The following is a 23,331-nucleotide window of genomic DNA, read 5'->3' on the forward strand; positions in this document are numbered from 1 at the left end:
TTGGGAGGGGAAAATGAAGGCATTAAATTATGGGAAAATGCTGATGGAGTCTGTTTCACCCTGGGAGAAGACAATGAGCCCAAGCAGAAAGCACAATGGCACAAAGACAACAATGGGAATGTCCTGGAGGGGCCGAGTCAGAGTCCACAACTCAGTCCAATGGAGAATTTGTGGCTACACTTTTACAAAGGCTGTTCACTCACAACCACCATGACACCTCACAGGGCTGGAGCAGCTTGAATGGGGAGAAAATCTGAGCACACATGGCTGCCATCTGCTCCATACTGAGTGGACGGGGTGACTACTTATGTGAGCGATTCTTTTGTGTTTTATATTTGCCATGAGTTTCGTCCACTTTGCAGAGATCTGTTCTCAACTTGACATCTGTGATGGATGGCAAGGGCCATTACATATTATGGGATATCATCTACAGTTGAATTCTGCTCTGTACTTGTAATATTTCTGTTGCGCTATGATATTGTATTGAGGATGACTTGTATTCTGTTCTGTGTATTGTGTTGCATTGACCCCCTTTTTTTGACACAATATCTGCCTGGAAAGGGGACTCTCTTTGAATTGCCTTTCCCAAGGTGTCTTCCATTTTTCCTTACAAGGGAATTTTCCCTTTTCTTCTTAGATAGTCAAGGCTGGGGGGCTGTCAAAAGGCAAGGCCTGTTAAACTCATTGTGGCACAAAAATTAATTGCATTGTACTGTATTACCCAGCCGGGTAGAAGGACTGAGGGAAAGACCTTGTTGGAGTCACTATCATCCCTAAGACTCTAGAGGGCAGCCTCCCTGGGTTGCTACAGCACCACAGATCTCTGCAGGGCATGCTGGGAGTTGTAGTTTGGAGCGGCTCCGTGGGTGCCACCAGGGGGTGCTGCAGGTGTAGCTGAGTCGTTGCAGGAACCACTTACACCACACCAGGAAGTGCAGCCAGAAGAAGGGCAAGAAACACCTGGAGCACTTCTGGGTGCATTATAAAAGGCGGCTCGCCTTACCACCAGTCAGAGTCAGGAGGTGGAGGACAAAGCCTGTGAGGAGGAGGAGTGGAGTCGAAAGAAACAGAGAGAGAGGGAGAGAGGAAGAAAGTAGGACTGTATCGTGTTGTCTTTGGTGCTTTCTGTGCTGTGCTGTGTAGTGGGGAGCAAAAGCAAAAGGCTTCCCCACTTAAATAAAGGTGTGCTATTTAGCAAGACTTGTGTGTCAGCCTGTCTGTGTCGGGGTTTGGGGAGCGGTACGCCCCTCTCCGGTGGTCCACACATTAAAGACTCTTTTTCTGGCCAAAAAAGCCAAATTCAATCTACTGGGACTCAGCGATATGTAAAAATAACGTGAAAACATCCGAGGACAAGAAGACGTTTATAGGCACTGAACACCAATCAATTTACAAAGCACATTTGAAACTTAACACGTGAGCCCAAAAATTGGACAAAATGGGAAAGTAAAATAAAATTTCACGCTACCCATTGATCTCCTGGATTTCCACCGAGCTGTCGGTCGGCAGGCTCTGCGCCCAGATGAAGTTGGCCTGTGACGGGTTTGTCCGTCCTCCCGTTCCGAGGGTCTCCGTAGAGGGGACATTCCTGCCATTCAGGGTGAAGCTGCGGGGGATGCGTTTCTTTCTTGCTTCCTCGAGGGTCTTCACCAATTGGACCTAAAAATAAATAAATAAATCAATCGCAGATGTTTTTTACACATACATGAATCTGGTAACACCTTGAACAATGTCCTACCCATAATGCATCTATGAATCACATACTGTTATGTAACAAGATCTTAGGAAGGGTCTCTTTTGGTCTTACTCAGTAAGGGAGGCATATTAAGAGCTTATGATCTGCTGGTAGAAGGAATGCTATGCTGATGCTATGGCGGAGTCAACTGATTTGCTGCTGTATATCGGGTTCTTCTGGGAGAGACAGACCAGCATATGTTTCTTTGGACAGTATGAATCCTCCCTGCTAAGGTGAGATGAAGGATGGACCATCTATTAACATGTTGATTTTATCAACTGCACTTCCAAAAAGATCTTCATATTCACTTGTGATGGTTACCATGTGTTTATTCAGATTAATGTTAAATACAGAAATCTTAGGAAATCCACCCAACACGTTTATGATTAATGGTAGAGAGGAGTGTGGGTCTGATATATAAAGCACCATATCATCTGCATATAGTGATATCATCCATTCGGATCCCTTTTTGTCTCTGATTTCTTTCATAGTTGAAGAGCCAGTGGTTCAAGGGCTAAAGCAAAAAGCAATAGTGATAGAGGGCACCCCTGTAGAGTACCTCATTCTCATTGAAAGTGCTCCGAGTTTTTGTGGACGGAGGCTTTTCAGGTAGCGTACATCAGGGACAAACTCAGCAAACCTTTTCAACTGTTTTAATGCCAATATTTTGGTATTTACAGGTTTTTCTTACATGTAATAACATTTTTTCTTGTTGAAAACAAATCAACGTTTTGGGCTCTAAGGAGCTAAAATTATCCAAAATGTTCCTAGGGCAAGTGCTGCCATCTAGCTCAAGCTTCACTAGGCCATATGGTCTGAGATTGCACTCAATGAACATCACAATATCAGAATTGTGTGTGAAACAAAATTCCGTGTGAATCGAAAACTGCCCGGTTTCCCAACTCCCAACAACCCTGACATCAAATTCTGATTAGAAATACTGGTTTTACAGATGGGTCCCGTCTTTACTTTTTTTTTTATCTTCTAGTTCTTTTCATTCTGTCCTGCACTCTTAGCGAAGGCACAACACTGGGGAACCCCAGAGGGTCTGGAGGCTAAACTGCTACCCGCTGTGCCACCAATCTGCCACACTGTAAGAACATGCAGGTTTATTAATTGGAGGGCAGACATGTTTGAAACCAAGCAGATAAGTGAATAGCAGGCATAAGAGAGACTAAAGAGACAAGGGGGTCTTCTTCACCAGAGTACCTCAGCATCGAAGATCTGCCTGTAGACCTTCCCACTCGGGACGACTCGCACTTCTCCCATTTCTCACTTAGCTGGATGATGAAGGAAAGCCTGAAGGAGCAGAAGGAAAAAGACAAAAAGTCAAAGATGGCCACCAAATATGTGTTAGCTTTAATCCTATAAAACAAATGGCACTGTGGTTATAGAGGAAGACTGGAAAACACAGGCATGGGGGTTCAAATCAAACCGAGTCCCTCAGTGGGTAACACTGGGCTCTGACCAGTTAACAAGACAGGCACTTTATAATTGCTGGCCACTCCTTAGATCGTCCCACCAACCTACTGATCATGCCATGGACACATCCACCCAGTCACACCCTTGACCAGTCGTCAGGTGTTAAAGGAAGAAGGAAAATCAGAATGGGAAAGAAACATTCCTGAATTAGGATAACAACATTACTAAACATGATTTCATGTTTTCCTGTGTAAACATGACTAAATAAAGAAACCTAAACCTAAACCCGAGCCGTCTGTAATGATCTGGCACACAGAAACATCAAAAACGTGTAAAGGCCTCAAAAAGGAAGAAAATGCCAAACTCACCCTTCTATACAGGTCTGGGGCCACTGAGCAGGCCCCACCCAAGATAGCCTAGCCCTAAACTCAAATGACAGGTATCCAGACTGAGCAGGCCCAAAATATAAAGAGTAAAAATCTCAAAACTGTCCTAAAATGTCAAAGAGGTAAAATCTCATATTTGCAGTTCAAGACAAGCCAAACAAAAGCAAGACGAAAAAGAGCAAAAAAAAAAAAATAGATTAACGTAAAGCAAGCAAACCAAAGCCCAGTAACCAGAAATAGGGAACAGGGGGCCAAAACCAGAAGTGCAAAATCATGGAAACAGAATAACGGCCAAAATACAGCTGACACACCCACGGCTCTGCTTAAACTGCTGGGGGGGGGTCCAATCCCCCATAGGCATCATCAAGTGACACCACCCCCTTAGCTTCGCCAGTCCCCCAGCCTCATCAACACATTGCTCCGCCCCTCAGGTATTCCAGGTGCATTATCAGGAGGCTCCACCCATTATGTTTTCCATCCCCAGGCTACATCATTACATGTCTCCGCCCCTTAGATACTCCAGTCACTTAGCCACATCATCAGGAGACTCCACCCATTATGTTCTCCAGTACCCCAGCTGCATCATCAGGAGGCTCCACCCATTATGTTCTCCATCCCCAGGCTACATCATTACATGTCTCCGCCCCTTAGATACTCCAATCACTCGGCCGCATCATCACATGTCTCCGCCCCTTAGGTTCTTCAGTCCGTCAGATGCATTTAACATAAAGCGGACAGGCGGTCCAGAGCTTCACATGCTTAAACCTCACAGCCTGAAAACAAACCACTGAGTTGTGGAGTTGAAGTGCCCACCTTGCTGAGACACTAGGGGGGGGGGATCTCAGCAATTAGTGATGTGTTGCCAAAGTGGCCGCCTGATGTTTGTCACATCTGCTCTGCTCTTAAGTTCTTATGCAATAAACAATGGCAACAACAAGAAAACAAGAACAATCATGGCTTCCTTTAAAGGGACAACAATGCCTCATTCTGGTATATAGCTGAGGACCACCACAAAGGTATAAGGCAGAGAAGATAAAAATATTTATTTTTTAGAGAAAGAGCAGGAGGGGCCAAATCTTACTAGAAGGGGAACATCAATACCCTGTTTGTTTTATAGCGCCTTTCACTTTGAGGACCACTACAAGGCAAGTTACAAAAACACAACATGCAGATCATTAAAACAGACTTGCAGTAATCTTTGTTTTATTGAGCGCCTTTCACCATGGGGACCATCACAAAGGCATTAGGCGGGTCAGGTACAAATACAAAAAAATGACAAGACAACAAACCGAGAAAGGAGCTGAGGAATCAAGTAAACTGAACAGGCATCTCTCACTCTCTGTTTTATAGCGCCTTTCACCGTGAGGATTGTGACAAGGCGCAAAGAGTAACCAGATAAGAATACAAAAAGAATGAGAAAATGAAACCAAGAAAAGGAGCCGAAGGGTCAAATGTTCATTTAAGATGATCGTCAATTCTCTGAATGTGTGGAGCTATAAATTATACACTCAGGCACTTGCTATATAGTGCCTTTCACTGTAAGGACCACCACAACAGCATTACGCAAAACAGATAATGGTCTTAAAGATGACAACCATGAAAACAAGCCGGATTACAACTTAGTTTAAAATGACCAGCAACCCTTTGATCTTTACGGCATATAGCGCCTTTCATGGTGAGCAGCGTCACAAAATGAGCAAGAGAAATTGGGCAAAGAGAATGATAAAAAAATGACTGAATGTAACAGGCGAGTCACAGATTAGGCACAAGCGGACATCACTGATATAGCGCCTCTTATTGTGAGGGCCATCACAAAGGCTCCAGACAAACAAACCACAACAAAATATTTAAAAAAAAAATGTCAACAAGATGAACCAAGAAAAGGAAAAGGTGACTGGGATCAAATTTAGGGCGGAGTGGTGGCTTTGAGGCTAAGGATCTGCGCTGGCATCCCAAAGGTGAACGGTTCGAATCCCCGTCACTGCCAAAAGAGATGCTACTCTGCTGGGCCCTTGAGCAAGGCCCTTAAACTTCAATTGCTCCAGGGGCGCCGTACAATGGCTGACCCTGTGCTCTGACCCCAAGGGGTATGCGAAAAGATGCATTTCACTGCATGTTGTCCTGTATAACTATGTATGTGACAAATAAATAAAGAATTAAATCTGAACATCCGCTCCTTGAACTTTGTTATATAGCACCTTACTAGTGTTAGTTACAAACATACAATACAGACATTCCGAGATCATTCAAACTGAACTGTATTCATCGCTGTTCTTATATAGTGAAGTAACTATAGTACACTGTGAAGTAACAAGAAGTATACAAGAGTATTATTAAAAAAAATGTGAGCTAAAATTCAAACACAAATGAACATCACCCACTCAGCCTGTTATATAGCACCTTTCATCATTAGGACCACCACAAAGGCACCAAAGAAAGCAGACAGAAATATTAATAATAAAAAATGGTCTGCAGGGATCAGAGATTAATTAAAATGAGCATCACTTGCCCTTTGCTATAATAACAATAATAATAATGCATTTTATTTATATAGCGCCTTTCCCATGCTCAAGGCTACAGTGCCCTTCACAGTGAGGACCATCACAAGCCAAGTTACAAAAATAAAACCCACCGGGACAAATCATTTACTAACTAGTGTGTTATATAGTGCCTTTCATAGTCTGGGCCATCAAAGGCTTTAAAGAATACAAAAATACAAGATGAATCACAACTTAGTGGACCCCTTTATGTTATATAGTGCCTTTCACTGTGAGGTGCATCATAAAATGAGATAAAAGAATTGGATGAGAACAAAATAGAAAGACAGAATGCAACAAGTGTGGCAGAAATTACACACAAACCTCACTCCGTCCTTCTGTGTTGTATAGCGCCTTTCATAGGTACAAAAAGAGGGCAAGCCGAATGTAAATATAAATGAGCGTTAAAGCTATATAGCACCTTTCCGATCAAACACCATCCATCCATCCATCCTCTTCCGTTTATCCGAGGTCGGGTCGCGGGGGCAGCAGCTTGATCAGAGATGCCCAGACTTCCCTCTCCCCGGCCACTTCTTCTAGCTCTTCCGGGAGAATCCCAAGGCATTCCCAGGCCAGCCAGGAGATATAGTCCCTCCAGCGTGTCCTGGGTCTTCCCCGGGGCCTCCTCCCGGTTAGACGTGCCCAGAACACCTCACCAGGGAGGCATCCAGGAGGCATCCTGATCAGATGCCTGAGCCGCCTCATCTGACTCCTCTCGATGCTCTACTCTGAGCTCCTCACGGATGACTGAGCTTCTCACCCTATCTTTAAGGGAGAGCCCAGGCACCCTGCGGAGGAAACTCATTTCAGCCGCTTGTATTCGCGATCTCGTTCTTTCGGTCACTACCCATAGCTCATGACCATAGGTGATGGTAGGAACATAGATCGACTGGTAAATTGAGAGCTTTGCCTTGTGGCTCAGCTCCTTTTTCACCACGACAGACCGATGCAGAGCCCTCATCACTGTGGACGCCGCACCGATCCGCCTGTCGATCTCACGCTCCATTCTTCCCTCACTCGTGAACAAGACCCCGAGATACTTGAACTCCTCCACTTGAGGCAGGATCTCGCTACCAACCCTGAGAGGGCACTCCACCCTTATCTGGCTGAGGACCATGGTCTCGGATTTGGAGGTGCTGATTCCCATCCCAGCTGCTTCACACTCGGCTGCGAACCGATCCAGAGAGAGCTGAAGATCACGGCCTGATGAAGCAAACAGGACAACATCATCTGCAAAAAGCAGTGACCCAATCCTGAGTCCACCAAACCGGACCCCCTCAACACCCTGGCTGCGCCTAGAAATTCTGTCCATAAAAGTTATGAACAGAATCGGTGACAAAGGGCAGCCCTGGCGGAGTCCAACTCTCACTGGAAACGGTCAAATGAGCAAACACCATTAAAGTTAAAAAAGAATAAAAAAAAAAACTAAATAAAACACAAGTTATGAACACAACGGATACTGAAGGGGGCCCACAAATACAAACGGAGCCCCCAGTACCGTCATGTCACCTCATCGCATGCCGTGTCTTTATGTTTTAATATTCTTCCGCTCGTCATCGTCAGTCCCCGGTAAGACGCCACGGTGATCGCTTGTCTGAGGTGTAAAAAGTGGACAGAAGATGAAAGGCAGACGACCGTGGAGTGTTGGGGTCTGCGGGGCCGGGCTTTTATTATTACTGTTCCTATTATATGGCAGGAGCTCGGGGGTTAGAAGTTGGTCCAACTTCACCCGAGCCCACGGTGACCCCTAGAGGTGAACTACGTCACAGCGCCATCTGCTGCACACTGAATGTGCCCGAGTGATGCGCCCCCTGCTGACGCGCTCCAGCGCAGAGCGGTTATTTAAGTGAATGGATCAAACAATCAATCAATAAACGAGTTCTTAAATAAGCTGCTGACTGTGAGACCCCCGCTTGACGTCAATCAAAGTTCTTTCTCTGCAGTGCACCCCACATCACAGAGTTTGTCACTGGCACGAAGACAGACACCTTGGGACCACAGCAACGACCCCTGACCTGGGGTGCCCACACGTGGAGTGCCAAGAGTTTTAAGAATAACATTTTCATTAACATTATTGTTTCAGATGTAACTGAAGACATTCCTGACATGATATATAGCGCCTTGCATGCTCATGCGCTCAAGATACTGAGCTAGTCCTGCACACATATGGGCCACGAAAAGGACAAAAGAAAAACCACAGAAAACAACGAGGAAGCGGCTCGGCCTCTCACTGGTTTATCAGTCATCTTCCCATTCAGCGGGTGACACGGGTGCAAACAAAAAACTGGGGGGACATCTCTGAGGACGAGGACACCAATCCACCCGAGGCCCAGCCAGTCTGGCCTGAGCTGGACGATGCTGAGGACTTTTCTGACTGTTATGAGACTGTGCCAACTGCCAGGGTGGTGACGGGGGGGGGGTGTGAGTGTGGTGGAGTGGGGGGGCACTCGCACTTCAATGAGCATACTGGTCAGATGAACATGCCATTTTCATGTTGTTCATCTGAGGCTACGGGTACTCTCAAGGTGTGCCAGGCGTCATTGGAGACAACACACAGATTGAAATGTTTAAAGATCACCCCCCCACACACACACACACACCACTACCCGCTAATATGGGCCTAACAGAACTGAGCTGAAAGTCGGCCAACCAGCCACAGCAAGAGGGACAGCAGTCAGGCAGCGAGGCCAAAAGAAAAAGTGGAAGCTGCCATGCTGACCCGGGCACAGAGGGCACTGGAATTGTTACGGGATGTAACCAGCAGGGGGCGCATGGGGTCGAGTTCTTTACTGAACGCAGAACAGACTTGAGCCCAATACACATCTCTTGAGTAACCATGACTGAAATAATCAGACAAGAGAAATATGGTACATAAAGATATATACAAATATATATATATGACATGCTTGAAGAATGTAGCGTCCACTCCTAAAATATAATTTACTAATTTATACATTTAGACAGACCTTCAGTGGGGAATCCGGATAACTGCACCTCTTCCAGACCGGCGGAGTTCTTTTCCTACACGAGTTCTTATCTCGCTCGTCTTTGTTTAGTGCGATGTGTGAATGAAAAGACAGGGGGGGTAAGTGGGGTGAAGGGGTTGGGGGGCCGCCATTCCTGCCTCGTGCCATGGGGTCTGCACTGTTTTTTGCTTGTTCTCCCTGTGACTCTCTGGACTGCTCAGCGTTAGTGAGTGAGCTGAATTGCCTGTTTTTAGACTCAATATGGGAAATGCGTCCATATTAATATGTTTAGTCCTTTGTGTGCTGTGAAGTAACTAACAATGAACCCCCAAGCCAGGACCCCAAAGATCTGAGCAGCTGCTTGCTGCGTCACCAGACCACACTGCTTTAAAATATAAATAACTGGATTAAAACTAAAGAGGTGCTTTATGTAGAGGTTTCCACTGCTGGATGAAAGGCAGCCCGTTCTTCCCTGCCTGCACACACAAACACACGTGTCTAGTGACAGCCACTGAGCATGTGACAAAGTGACAAGGAGTGACCATAAGTCACAGGTGTACGCTTGTAGCCGTCTTTCTTCGGACAGTCAAGTCAGAGGGACAATGGGGCCAAACACAAGTTTTTGATTTTTTTTTGGTGGCAGCATGTGGATGGGCAGCTTCTGCCCTCTTGATGGATCCTGGCCATTAGAAATACTCACACACTTGCAAAGTCACTGAGCCAGGTACGGATACGCTATGTGTGGACGGTGGTCTTCTGAGGCCCGGCTTAGCACACACTGCACCTGCCTGAAAATAACGGGCCGGGTCTGCGCTAATCAACCAAAATCCCTGCCTGAAATGAACTCAGCCTGGGACTGTCCACAGAAAGAACTTAGATGGTGGGGAGAAGGTGGGCCCTGGTTATGTGACCAGCTAGAGCAACTAGCCCACCTGAGTCGTCATTGTTGTTGTCGTCGTCTTCCACCTGTTTGTGTCAGCTAATTTGTGTGGTTTTAGCTACAAAATAATGGGGTCTGAAAGAAACTCCACAGGTCACCGCAGCCCACTTACTACACAGGGGTTCTCTGACCAGCACACAAGAACGGTTTAAACTGGAAAAGTTCATTTAGGATACAAACCTCTCTGTCGGTTATATAGTGCCTTTCCTGTGTGCCTATGTATGTATTAATTATAAAGTGCTTTTCACACCTCTGTCTGCTCCATATAGCGCCTTTCATATAATCCATCCATCTACCTGCTGCGTAGAGCTTTTCATATTCATATTCTTTATGTCTATTTAATAAAGCACATTTCATATCTCTATCGGTTCTATGGTACCATTCAGATCTATTTATTATATAGTGCCTTTCACATCTATCTCAATTACATAGCCTCATTGTTATAGTTAAGTCAGGGTTTCGCCTGCCTTATATTTCAGTTTCTTTCCTATGTTTTTTTTTGTTCATTGTTAATTATTTAATAATCATTGTTTAAGTTTATGTTTGTATTTTTGTTCATTTCTCTGTGTCTAAGCTTGGTCTTTTAGATAGATAGATAGATAGATAGATAGATAGATAGATAGATAGATAGATAGATAGATATGAAAGGTACTATATGATAGATAGATAGATAGATAGATAGATAGATAGATAGATAGATAGATAGATAGATAGATAGATAGATAGATAGATATGAAAAGCACTATATAATAGATAGATAGATAGATAGATAGATAGATAGATAGATAGATAGATAGATAGATAGATAGATAGATAGATAGATAGATATGAAAGGTACTATATGATAGATAGATAGATAGATAGATAGATAGATAGATAGATAGATAGATAGATAGATAGATAGATAGATGTGAAAGGCACTATATGATAGATAGATAGATAGATAGATAGATAGATAGATAGATAGATAGATAGATAGATAGATAGATAGATAGATAGATAGATGTGAAAGGCACTATATGATAGATAGATAGATAGATAGATAGATAGATAGATAGATATGAAAGGCACTATATGATAGATAGATAGATAGATAGATAGATAGATAGATAGATAGATAGATAGATAGATAGATAGATAGATAGATAGATAGGAAAGGCACTATATGATAGATAGATAGATAGATAGATAGATAGATAGATAGATAGATAGATAGATAGATAGATAGATAGATAGATAGATAGATGTGAAAGGCACTATATGATAGATAGATAGATAGATAGATAGATAGATAGATAGATAGATAGATAGATAGATAGATAGATATGAAAGGCACTATATGATAGATAGATAGATAGATAGATAGATAGATAGATAGATAGATAGATAGATAGATAGATAGATAGGAAAGGCACTATATGATAGATAGATAGATAGATAGATAGATAGATAGATAGATAGATAGATAGATAGATAGATAGATAGATAGATAGATGTGAAAGGCACTATATGATAGATAGATAGATAGATAGATAGATAGATAGATAGATAGATAGATAGATAGATAGATAGATAGATATGAAAGGCACTATATGATAGATAGATAGATAGATAGATAGATAGATAGATAGATAGATAGATAGATAGATAGATAGATAGATAGATAGATGTGAAAGGCACTATATGATAGATAGATAGATAGATAGATAGATAGATAGATAGATAGATAGATAGATAGATAGATAGATAGATAGATAGATAGATAGATAGATGTGAAAGGCACTATATGATAGATAGATAGATAGATAGATAGATAGATAGATAGATAGATAGATAGATAGATAGATAGATAGATAGATATGAAAGGCACTATATGATAGATAGATAGATAGATAGATAGATAGATAGATAGATAGATAGATAGATAGGAAAGGCACTATATGATAGATAGATAGATAGATAGATAGATAGATAGATAGATAGATAGATAGATAGATAGATAGATAGATGTGAAAGGCACTATATGATAGATAGATAGATAGATAGATAGATAGATAGATAGATAGATAGATAGATAGATAGATAGATAGATAGATATGAAAGGCACTATATGATAGATAGATAGATAGATAGATAGATAGATAGATAGATAGATAGATAGATAGATAGATAGATAGGAAAGGCACTATATGATAGATAGATAGATAGATAGATAGATAGATAGATAGATAGATAGATAGATAGATAGATAGATAGATAGATAGATGTGAAAGGCACTATATGATAGATAGATAGATAGATAGATAGATAGATAGATAGATAGATAGATAGATAGATATGAAAGGCAATATATGATAGATAGATAGATAGATAGATAGATAGATAGATAGATAGATAGATAGATAGATAGATAGATAGATAGATAGGATACTTTATTAATCTCAAGGGGAAATTCACAAAGTATAACTGCCCATGAGTGAATTTTATGATCCTTGTATCCTGTGGGTGGTTCCCCAAGAGGCGGGGCCATCTGTCCATCTCTCTCTCTCTCTCTAGGAACCGCCCCCACCCTATAAAGGTCAAGGAGATGGGCAGTGCTGGGTGTCGGCCTGTTCTCATTGGCTGTTGCTAAGTTTTTGGTTGTATTATTGGACTTTGGACCTCTTTTGCTGTTTTAGTTTTCTTTTGTCTTATCTCAGGATTTCTGCTGTTTGGGACTTTTTGCCTTCTGTGCTCCTCTGGAGTGTTTTTTTGTGGAAAAACATTTTTTATTTTATAAAGACTGCTAATTTACCAGTTCTGTTAACCAAGCTGAAGCTGATGGTGATTCTTGGGGCCTTTTGTGACAGTTTTTGGGACTTAAAACCCCATTGGCCAGTTACCCACTTTGAGGGTCTGCTCCCCAGCTACTTAAGGGGCTTCATTTTGGGATTCTATTTAGAGGAACCCCCAGTTGAAGACACACATCTTCATGTCTATTCTGTATGGCACCTTTTATAATATCTATCTGTTATATAGTGACCTCCTGTTTATCTATTTGTCCATTATGTACAACTTTTCATATTTATATATGTACACACATTAAATGTCCCCTGCGGCTCCAGTAGTGAAACAGGACAAACTTTAAAAATCGATCAAAATTTTTTTCAATGTAATAATTTGTACCTCTCTCTCAAAAACTTTAAAATATTAAACACAAGTAAGCCCGCGATTTGCTAGCGAATCGGAAATCCTAGAATGGCAATCAGTTCCTGTTCCGTCCGATATGTGGATGGATGACATATCATGGAGGGCGGGTGCGTCTGGGGAAATGTCATTTGATCCAATAAGCATATCTGTACTAAAGTGGTTTCGTTTTGTGGAGACGTGAGTCTGTTGCCTTCGCTGACACCAACTGGTTGAACAGTTGTGTTGTTTGAGGGCCACCTACTGACTCTGGGAAGGCGCTGCGTCCGACTGTGGGGCGAGCGCCACAGCGCAATATGCGCCTCGGTGGGAAGCCGCTGCGTGAAGACATATCATGGAGGGTATGTGTGGTGGTGTGGGCGGTCGCGTCCGGGTGGCCGTACAACCTGGCGTGCACGCTTTACCTCAGGTGTAGTTCACAGGTCGTAGTCTCGTTTCTGTGTTTTCTTTGGTTTGAGCCGCGACTCCTTTCGCAAGCGCGTTGTAGGCGCGTGCGTTGTCACAGCATGGACCTTTGGGGTTTCTGTACATCCGGTGAGCCCTGCGCCCATCCGGTTTACAACCTTCGTTTAGTAATATGGATTACTCTTTAACAATCTGTACATGATAATGTCTGCTGAACAAACATGTATCAGTAGCTAAGTGGAGGTGAGGTGCGCTCCAACACATGGCGACAGGCAGAGTGACTTGAACTCTGGCTGGTGCATAAGTGAGGAGTGCCCCTCCCCCCCTCGGCCCTCAGCTTCTCTCTCAGATTTACGCAAATAAGTCGGTGCCACAACCGAACTATGATACTTAGCATGATGAGTGAAGTCACAAAATCAACCAGAATGTTTAAGCAAATCTCTCTATGTTGTAATCAAAAAATCTTGGGAAGAGAGATGAGACGAGACTTTCTCAGAGAGACACTTTCATGTCCCGCGAGACGAGACTTTGTGCCAAAAGATTTAACCAGGCTGGGGCTGGAAATAAAAGACAAAGAGTAGATGACAAAGCAGAACGTCATAAAGAATTCCAAACCGCTGGCGCAGTACACAAGCAGAGCAGGTCAGAGATGATGAAAGTAAGAAGATTCAAAGTCTCAAAAAAACGATAGCAAAGATCACATTAGCACAAACAAACGGAAATTATTACTCGGTGAAATAACGGAACAGCGTAACGAGATTGAATATATTGTTTGGATTTAAACTTTAAGTCAGAGACCACCAGGGGGTGCTGTGAAAGGACTGGGGGAGTCACGAGGACGGAAGCCCTGAAGTATTTCCGGGCTGATTAAAGACTTGGAATTCTCCATCTGACCCGGAAGTGCTGGCCAGTCACATGGGAGGAAGAGCAGAAGCACGTCGAGGTCGAGGTCGAGGACCATATAAAGGACTGTGAAACAGCCAGAGTCAGGTGGAGGTGGACAAAGCTTACTGGGAGGTGTGGAGGAGAAAACAGAGAAGGAGAGCGAGAGAATTGTGTTTATTATTTTAATTACTAGGGGGCTCTGCTCCCGGTTTGCTGTGTTTGCCAACCCCTGGACGGGTACTACGTGCTACCCACTTCATGGCTGTGCCACTCGCGTATGGGGTAGCGGATGTACAATTTAAACAGATTTTCATGGGAATTATTACATATGCATAATAGAACTATTTGACATTACAGCGAGTAATTAACCGTAATAAATTGAAAGTAAATGATGTTTCATGTTGCGTTTACAGGTATTTGTTGCGTTATACGATTTTGTTCTGTTTGGCTTTGAAATTAACACACAAATACTTTTTAAACTTACACTTTTACTGTGAAACTTTAGTAAAAACAATATTTGGAATTAACTTTTCGTCAATATGGCATTGAATTTTGATTCCGTGTTTGGACTTTCATTGTGACAACGCCATGTATAATTGCCCGTGAGTGAATTTCGTTTCTTTCTCTCTAATAAATAAATCAACTTTTTCGAATGTTTGTCCCTGTGATTTGCTAATTGTCTTTGCCAAAGTTATTCTAACGGGAAACTGTAAACGTTTTAATACGAATGGCACATCAAGATCTCCTTTGGTGTCTCATGTTAGATGGACTACATCACCTTTCTTGTCGACTGTTAATATTTTACATGTCAGAATTGTTCGACTAATTTTCAATATAACTAATCGTGTTATTGCACGGCCCGTCACTCAGACATAATTTACTCAATAACATTACGATACGTCCTTCTTTCTACAGTAATTCGGCCTGTGGAAGACCTGACAGTGTTGACTGTTGTCGATATTCTTTGTGATGTTGTAAGTTGATGTTTTCATCTTCCGCACCATCACCACCAACTGTGTCAGCAGAGTCTATTGATACGCATTTAACCGATTTGCTGTGTAACCGATTGACAATTGTCGCGTTCATTCATTTGACTTCATCGTTTCTCGGTGCTAGGATTGCCTGTGTACTCATTTCTTCTTTTCGTGATGAGATTCTTCAATAAGATTTAGACATCATAAGTCTTCATTAATTGGGAACTTAAAGTGAGGAAAACATAAAAATTTATAAGAGCTGAGAGCGTCTGACAAAAGGATTCACACCAATGAGAGGTGAAAGGAACCAGAAATGGTGGACAGGAGGGCAGGACTTGAAAAAAATCTCTTGGCATTAGTCTCGTCTCAAGATTTTCTTTTATAATGGAGAGACTTGCCTGTTAATTTGTGGCTGTGGTGCTTAGGGGCACTGCACTGTACGAGAAGAAAACGATTAAAAAATACGTCTTGGTGCTTTTACCCAGTGCCCTGAGTGTCTGTCTGTTGTTTTTAAAGGGGCAACAGTGACCCCTACTGTCCACATTGTATGCAAAATTTGGTTAACCTAAGAGAAAGTATCCTCAGGTTATCGTGTTCACACACACACACACATAATTCCACAAATGGTATTTTCAGGACTCAGGGAGGTCTTAAACATCGAGATTCATCAAAATCGAGTTTTTGGACGATTCCTATACTTCGTATACGAGAAAGTAAAAAGAGCAGAGCGTCACACAAACAGCGGCTGAGCCCAGAGACGCAGTGCAGGCAGGCTGTGAGGTGTAACAGTAATTAACGCCCGTACGATAACATTGGTATACTGCTCACTGTTTACAAGAACAACTGATTTTGGGGAAGCTGATAACTAAAACAAACCAAACTTACCAGTGACAGGTGACACTTTGTGACACGCTGGCTGAACCACTTTACACAAAGCCAAAAAAACAAAAGCAGAAAATTCATAAAAATCCCAACAAACACAACTGTGGGGGTCCCTCCACATTTACAGGGTGGAGGGCAGGGCTTAGTGGTGACTGGCAGGTGGCCCCGCCTCTTGGGGACCACCCACCCAACACAGAGAACATCAAGGAAAGCAAACGTAAAGAGTGAAGCACATCATCAACAACACAAACTAAAGAGACGCAAGATGGCGTGAGTTTGAACCCCAGCAGCGACTCACTTTGCTGTGCCAGAACTTCATCATTTAACTTAACGGCACTTCGAAACATTCGAGTTCCTGGTGGCAATACACCAAAGAAGAAGGACTGAGACCCCTCCGTTCAGAAGAAATGCCACATGGTACTTGTCGCATATGTGTCATCAGTCTGCCATAGTTAAGCATTTGTGTGCAATGAGAGATCTACAATTATATAACATGGCGTAGTGGGACCACCCAGCCGCCATACCACCCACATGACAGAACAGGTCATCCACCTGAAGCAAAGCCAGCCAGTTTTTGGATGGGACCGACCAGGAGAAGCTTGAGTTGCTGCTGGAAGAGAAGATGATGAGGCCTGCATGGACCACCTACCCTATTGGGTGTGTGGACCCCAATGTCCCAGTGCAGGGACAATGACACTGCACTGTAAAAAATGAGATATAAATGCGAAGTCCTAACTATCTATGCCCACTGGGCATCCTTCGTAAAGAGTAATGTGTACCCCTGACATCCTGGCTGCACTGCCCACCACAACCTGATCACCCCAACTATCTCTGTCACCTCCTCACCACCTGACAGCTACTATGCGGTGAGCAGACTGGCACAAGAATGGCTGCCGTCACATCACCCAGGTGGGCACTGGACATTGGTGGTGATGAAGGGGCTCCCCACTGTTTGGATAAAGCACTCTAAGCAGGTTGGAAAGGCGCTATATTCGTGTACTAAATCATCATTATTATCATTAGTGGCAGTAACGATCCACTTTGCACTAGTGGCTTTACATTACTGGGGGTCCTGACCAGGTGATACAACATTTTTGGGGTCTTCACGTTAAAAAAAATTAGGAACCCCTGGCCTGTATGGTGGAGCCAGAACCTCTGTTTACAGCAATCTACACTACAATGTGTGGGGGGCTTGACAAGATTTAAAAACTTACAACCCACACTGCTGCGTGTCCCCGCATAGCCCCCTGTGTGTGACAAATAAAATCCAAACCTAAAACTAATCGCAATACAAGAATCCTGAACACTCCGCTCCGCTCCGCCAAAGACTTCAGCGTTTCGTATCCGCGAGCAGACCCATCGGGGATTTTTTTTAAAGAAAGACGCTATATAAATACAATACCTTAGTATTATTATTAATAATATTAATAATAAATAATACACTGCAAAAAAAAAGAAATCCAAGCAAGTGAAAAGTTTTTACATCAGTCCATTAACTCGTGTTTTCCTTGTTTTGTATGAATTTTGCATGCGAGGTTATTTAGCTTATTTTAAGACATTCCCTCAAGCACATTTTGCTGACCTCATTAGTTAATTTTTTTTTAATTAAAGCAGACCAACTCCCATTTTACTTCATTATTTCATTTGTTTTTCTTTTTCTACTTTTTACATTTGCGTTTTATGCAGCGTACGGAATCTTTCGCCACCAGCGACCAACCCCTAAAGTCAAACCCCGCGCGTTGTGAATGTCGGGGGTCTCACAAGTCGGCGCCCCTTTTGTTTGCTCCCGGAACCTTCAAGAATTTCTGTCCACGGAGAGAGCGAGCGTTCGTTCGTTTACATCCGAAGCCCACGTACAAATGCGCCGCTTTAAACCTCGACTTCTTTCCGGTTCCACTCGTCCAGTTGTGCAAGAAAGACAACGACCGGCTAAAGCCAGCCCTTCCGTGCGGACTCGAAACTTACCGAACATTTCAGCACTCAAAAACACCGTCTCGGTCTTCTTGTTTTGCGCAGTCTACGGTCAGCGTTCCCAGTTACCATAGTAACACACCGTCATGGGAGGCATGAGGTGCTGTGCATTGTGGGTATTGTAGTTTAGGCTTGGACGCATAGGCCGATGGGATGAACCCCGTTCGTTCGTAAGGAAAACCGTTATAGCATTGAATCACCTTTTACATTTTAAAAATGTGACTAATTCATTTAATATAACAATGTCGGCGCTTTGAACTTGATCTCCAAAAAACTAAATGAAAGAAAAAGGCTTCCAATGCATACGCGGCATATATTTGGGTGTCACGAAACTAGCTGCTGCATTAAAGCCCACCAAAGCCAAAAACTCTGCAATAAGACTTCATCGGGACGCGGCCGACAAATTAATTCACAGGGACGCCGCATCTCCTAAAATGAAACAACTCACTGAAACTAATCAACCGCTCGTAGGAAGACATCACAAATACAGCAAGAAAAGACCGCGAGCTTCTGTGGACATCGAAAAACTCGGCGCAACAGAACAGCAGCGAGAATCCACCGTGACGTCAGAGAAGAAGCCATAAGAGTTCCGGACCACACGGGGGCGCCTCTCCTGCAAATGTGCCGAGCTACAAAAGCCCAAAACTCAACGAAATACTCCCCGAAAATCAGCGCGCTTAGAAATGGTGGAGATGTGCTGATGTAGTCTAATACGCATTAAAAAGGGGCACATAGCTATGAAACAGGGGGCTGAAAGACCACCAACATAGATAGATAGATATGAAGGGCGCTACATAATTAACAGATAGATAGATGTGAAAGGCACTATATGATAGATAGATAGATAGATAGATAGATAGATAGATAGATAGATAGATAGATAGATAGATAGATATGAAAGGCACTATATGATAGATAGATAGATAGATAGATAGATAGATAGATAGATAGATAGATAGATAGATAGATAGATAGATGTGAAAGGCACTATATGATAGATAGATAGATAGATAGATAGATAGATAGATAGATAGATAGATAGATAGATAGATAGATAGATAGATAGATATGAAAGGCACTATATGATAGATAGATAGATAGATAGATAGATAGATAGATAGATAGATAGATAGATAGATAGATAGATAGATGTGAAAGGCACTATATGATAGATAGATAGAAATATAAGGCACTGTATAATAGATAGATAGATAGATAGATAGATAGATAGATAGATAGATAGATAGATAGATAGATAGATATGAAAGGCACTATATGATAGATAGATAGATAGATAGATAGATAGATAGATAGATAGATAGATAGATAGATGTGAAAGGCACTATATGATAGATAGATAGATAGATAGATAGATAGATAGATAGATAGATAGATAGATAGATAGATAGATAGATAGATAGATAGATATGAAAGGCACTATATGATAGATAGATAGATAGATAGATAGATAGATAGATAGATAGATAGATAGGATATGAAAGGCACTATATGATAGATAGATAGATAGATAGATAGATAGATAGATAGATAGATAGATAGATAGATAGATAGATAGATAGATATGAAAGGCACTATATGATAGATAGATAGATAGATAGATAGATAGATAGATAGATAGATATGAAAGGCACTATATGATAGATAGATAGATAGATAGATAGATAGATAGATAGATAGATAGATAGATAGATAGATAGATAGATAGATAGATAGATAGATGTGAAAGGCACTATATGATAGATAGATAGATAGATAGATAGATAGATAGATAGATAGATAGATAGATAGATAGATAGATAGATAGATAGATGTGAAAGGCACTATATGATAGATAGATAGAAATATAAGGCACTGTATAATAGATAGATAGATAGATAGATAGATAGATAGATAGATAGATAGATAGATAGATAGATGTGAAAGGCACTATATGATAGATAGATAGATAGATAGATAGATAGATAGATAGATAGATAGATATGAAAGGCACTATATGATAGATAGATAGATAGATAGATAGATAGATAGATAGATAGATAGATAGATAGATAGATAGATAGGATATGAAAGGCACTATATGATAGATAGATAGATAGATAGATAGATAGATAGATAGATAGATAGATAGATAGATAGATAGATAGATATGAAAGGCACTATATGATAGATAGATAGATAGATAGATAGATAGATAGATAGATAGATAGATAGATAGATAGATAGATATGAAAGGCACTATATGATAGATAGATAGATAGATAGATAGATAGATAGATAGATAGATAGATAGATAGATAGATGTGAAAGGCACTATATGATAGATAGATAGATAGATAGATAGATAGATAGATAGATAGATAGATAGATAGATAGATAGATGTGAAAGGCACTATATGATAGATAGATAGAAATATAAGGCACTGTATAATAGATAGATAGATAGATAGATAGATAGATAGATAGATAGATAGATAGATAGATAGATAGATAGATAGATAGATAGATTGATAGATAGATGTGAAAGGCACTATATGATAGATAGATAGATAGATAGATAGATAGATAGATAGATAGATAGATAGATAGATAGATAGATAGATGTGAAAGGCACTATATGATAGATAGATAGATAGATAGATAGATAGATAGATAGATAGATAGATAGATAGATAGATAGATAGATAGATAGATGTGAAAGGCACTATATGATAGATAGATAGAAATATAAGGCACTGTATAATAGATAGATAGATAGATAGATAGATAGATAGATAGATAGATAGATAGATAGATAGATAGATAGATGTGAAAGGCACTATATGATAGATAGATAGATAGATAGATAGATAGATAGATAGATAGATAGATAGATAGATAGATAGATAGATAGATAGATAGATAGATAGATAGATGTGAAAGGCACTATATGATAGATAGATAGATAGATAGATAGATAGATAGATAGATAGATAGATAGATAGATAGATAGATAGATAGATAGATGTGAAAGGCACTATATGATAGATAGATAGATAGATAGATAGATAGATAGATAGATAGATAGATAGATAGATAGATAGATAGATAGATAGATAATTTATTAATCCCAAGGGTAAATTCACAATACCATTAAGTCCAGTGTTAAAGTGTGAGACCAGTTCTTCAGGAGTAGATAAATTATCAATGTCCATAAGGGAATCAATACTGGAGGAAAGTGTCCAAGTTAATGTTCTTAATATTACGGAAAGACATGAGACGGTAAAGCTTAGTGTTGGAAAGTGCAAGATTAAAATTGAATGAAATAAGAAAGTGATCAGTTCTGGGGAGTCCATCTGCAGTACAATCAAGTGGGGTGACACCAGAACAGATATGACCTTAGGAATGAGTGGGGACATCAGTGTGCTGCTGGAATCCCAAACTCTCAAAGTCTCTAGTAAGGGGGCCATTGATTTCATCCATCTGTATATTTATTATGTTTGGTGAAACAGTAGATAAGTGTGTAAGGAAAACCAGCAAAGTCGTTCACAAAGTCATTACTTGGTTCAGGGGCCAGTACACAGTTACAATAATAGTAGGACAGCTCCATTCAATTAACACACAAGAGATTCAAAAGGACTGAAGGCAGGAACAGATGATGGCAGGACTTCCCACTTCTCACGATACATTAACGCCAGACCAGAGCCAAGGGGTTGAGAGATTCGTTAAATTGGGAAAAGTCAGGAGGTTGTTGCCATGTCTCCGTTAGACGGAAAAAGTCAGCATTATGATCAGTGAGGAGATCGTGGATGAGAGGCCCTTTGCTCGTAATGAGCGGATGTTCAGCAGACCGAAGTTGACAACCGTTAGCTGACCGGGCCAGGCTGGCTAACACACTGTGGTCAGCGACTCTGCTTAAGTTATATAAACACAAAGTGTAGTTTTTAAGTGATGATTTGATTTATTAAGGAAAAAAAAAAACTACATGGCCCTGTGTGAAAAAGTAATTGCCCCCCTTGTTAAATCATGAAGTAACTGCGGTTAATCACATTTTTTGGAAAGCTTGTAGCGCTGCCACATAACTAGAATGTGTTTTTCTGCTGTCAATCGGGTGTTGTGGGGATCGTTCTCATATCTGGAGATTGACAGCGCTGCCCCAGAGGTGCAACTTCCGGTTTCATCCATCCATCCATTTTCCAACCCACTGAATCTGAACACAGGGTCACGGGGGTCTGCTGGAGCCAATCCCAGCCAACACAGGGCACAAGGCAAGAACCGATCCCGGGCAGGGTGCCAACCCACCGCAGGACACACACAAACACACACTAGGGCCAATTTAGAATTGCCAATCCACCTAACCTGCATGTCTTTAGGACTGTGGGAGGAAACCCACGCAGACACGGGGAGAACATGCAAACTCCACGCAGGGAGGACACGGGATGCGAACCCGGGTCTCCTTACTGTGAGGCAGCAGCGCTACCCACTGCGCCACCGTGCCGCCAGTTCTGGTTTCATTTTTTTTCTTTTACGGGGTGATTTGCATAAAGCGCGCCATTTTAAAGAGAGGAGAGGAAAAGGAGAATCAGAGAAGAAAAACAGATCAACTACTGCACGGGCCATGTAACAAAGTCCAGGAGCTCCTACGGTCCTGTCAGAAGGTGGAAGCAATCCCTTTAATCGGGGTATTGAACGTTCCACTATTTCCTACGGACTTGGGTGAGCTATATCAAAGGACTTATTGTATTGTATCATGGCGCAAGACTGACTGTATGTCTGTTATGGCGAAGATTTGATTGCAGCTAGGAGTCCGCAATTGTCAAGAACTCCTAGTTTCACCTGCTGGCATCAGAGGGGCAGAACTGTGGACAACTGTGGACCTATTTACAATCTCTGGAAGGGGAACTGGGGGAAGGAATATTGTTATTGTATACAGTTAGGTCCATAAATATTTGGACAGAGACCACTTTTTTCTCATTTTGGTTCTGTACATGACCACAATGAATTTTAAATGAAACAACTCGGATGCAGTTGAAGTGCAGACTTTC

The 23,331-nt window shown here is 41.7% G+C and overlaps 1 protein-coding gene across 1 annotated transcript in view; it reads right to left on the minus strand.

The window, feature by feature from the left end:
- ccdc180 (coiled-coil domain containing 180) overlaps nt 1-18,369 on the minus strand; it is a 114,270-nt gene extending 95,901 nt beyond the window's left edge. The window contains exons 1-3 of the mRNA XM_028809082.2: nt 18,284-18,369; nt 2,945-3,034; nt 1,469-1,659 (exon numbers count right to left, since the gene is read on the minus strand). Of these exons, the coding sequence (XP_028664915.1) occupies nt 1,469-1,659; nt 2,945-3,004 (251 nt within the window). The 5' untranslated portion in view covers nt 3,005-3,034; nt 18,284-18,369. The remainder of the gene's footprint in view (nt 1-1,468; nt 1,660-2,944; nt 3,035-18,283) is intronic.
- Between the last annotated feature and the right edge of the window lie 4,962 nt (nt 18,370-23,331).

This window comes from Erpetoichthys calabaricus, chromosome 9, assembly GCF_900747795.2.
Source record: "Erpetoichthys calabaricus chromosome 9, fErpCal1.3, whole genome shotgun sequence".
Classification (NCBI taxonomy): Eukaryota; Metazoa; Chordata; class Cladistia; order Polypteriformes; family Polypteridae; genus Erpetoichthys; species Erpetoichthys calabaricus.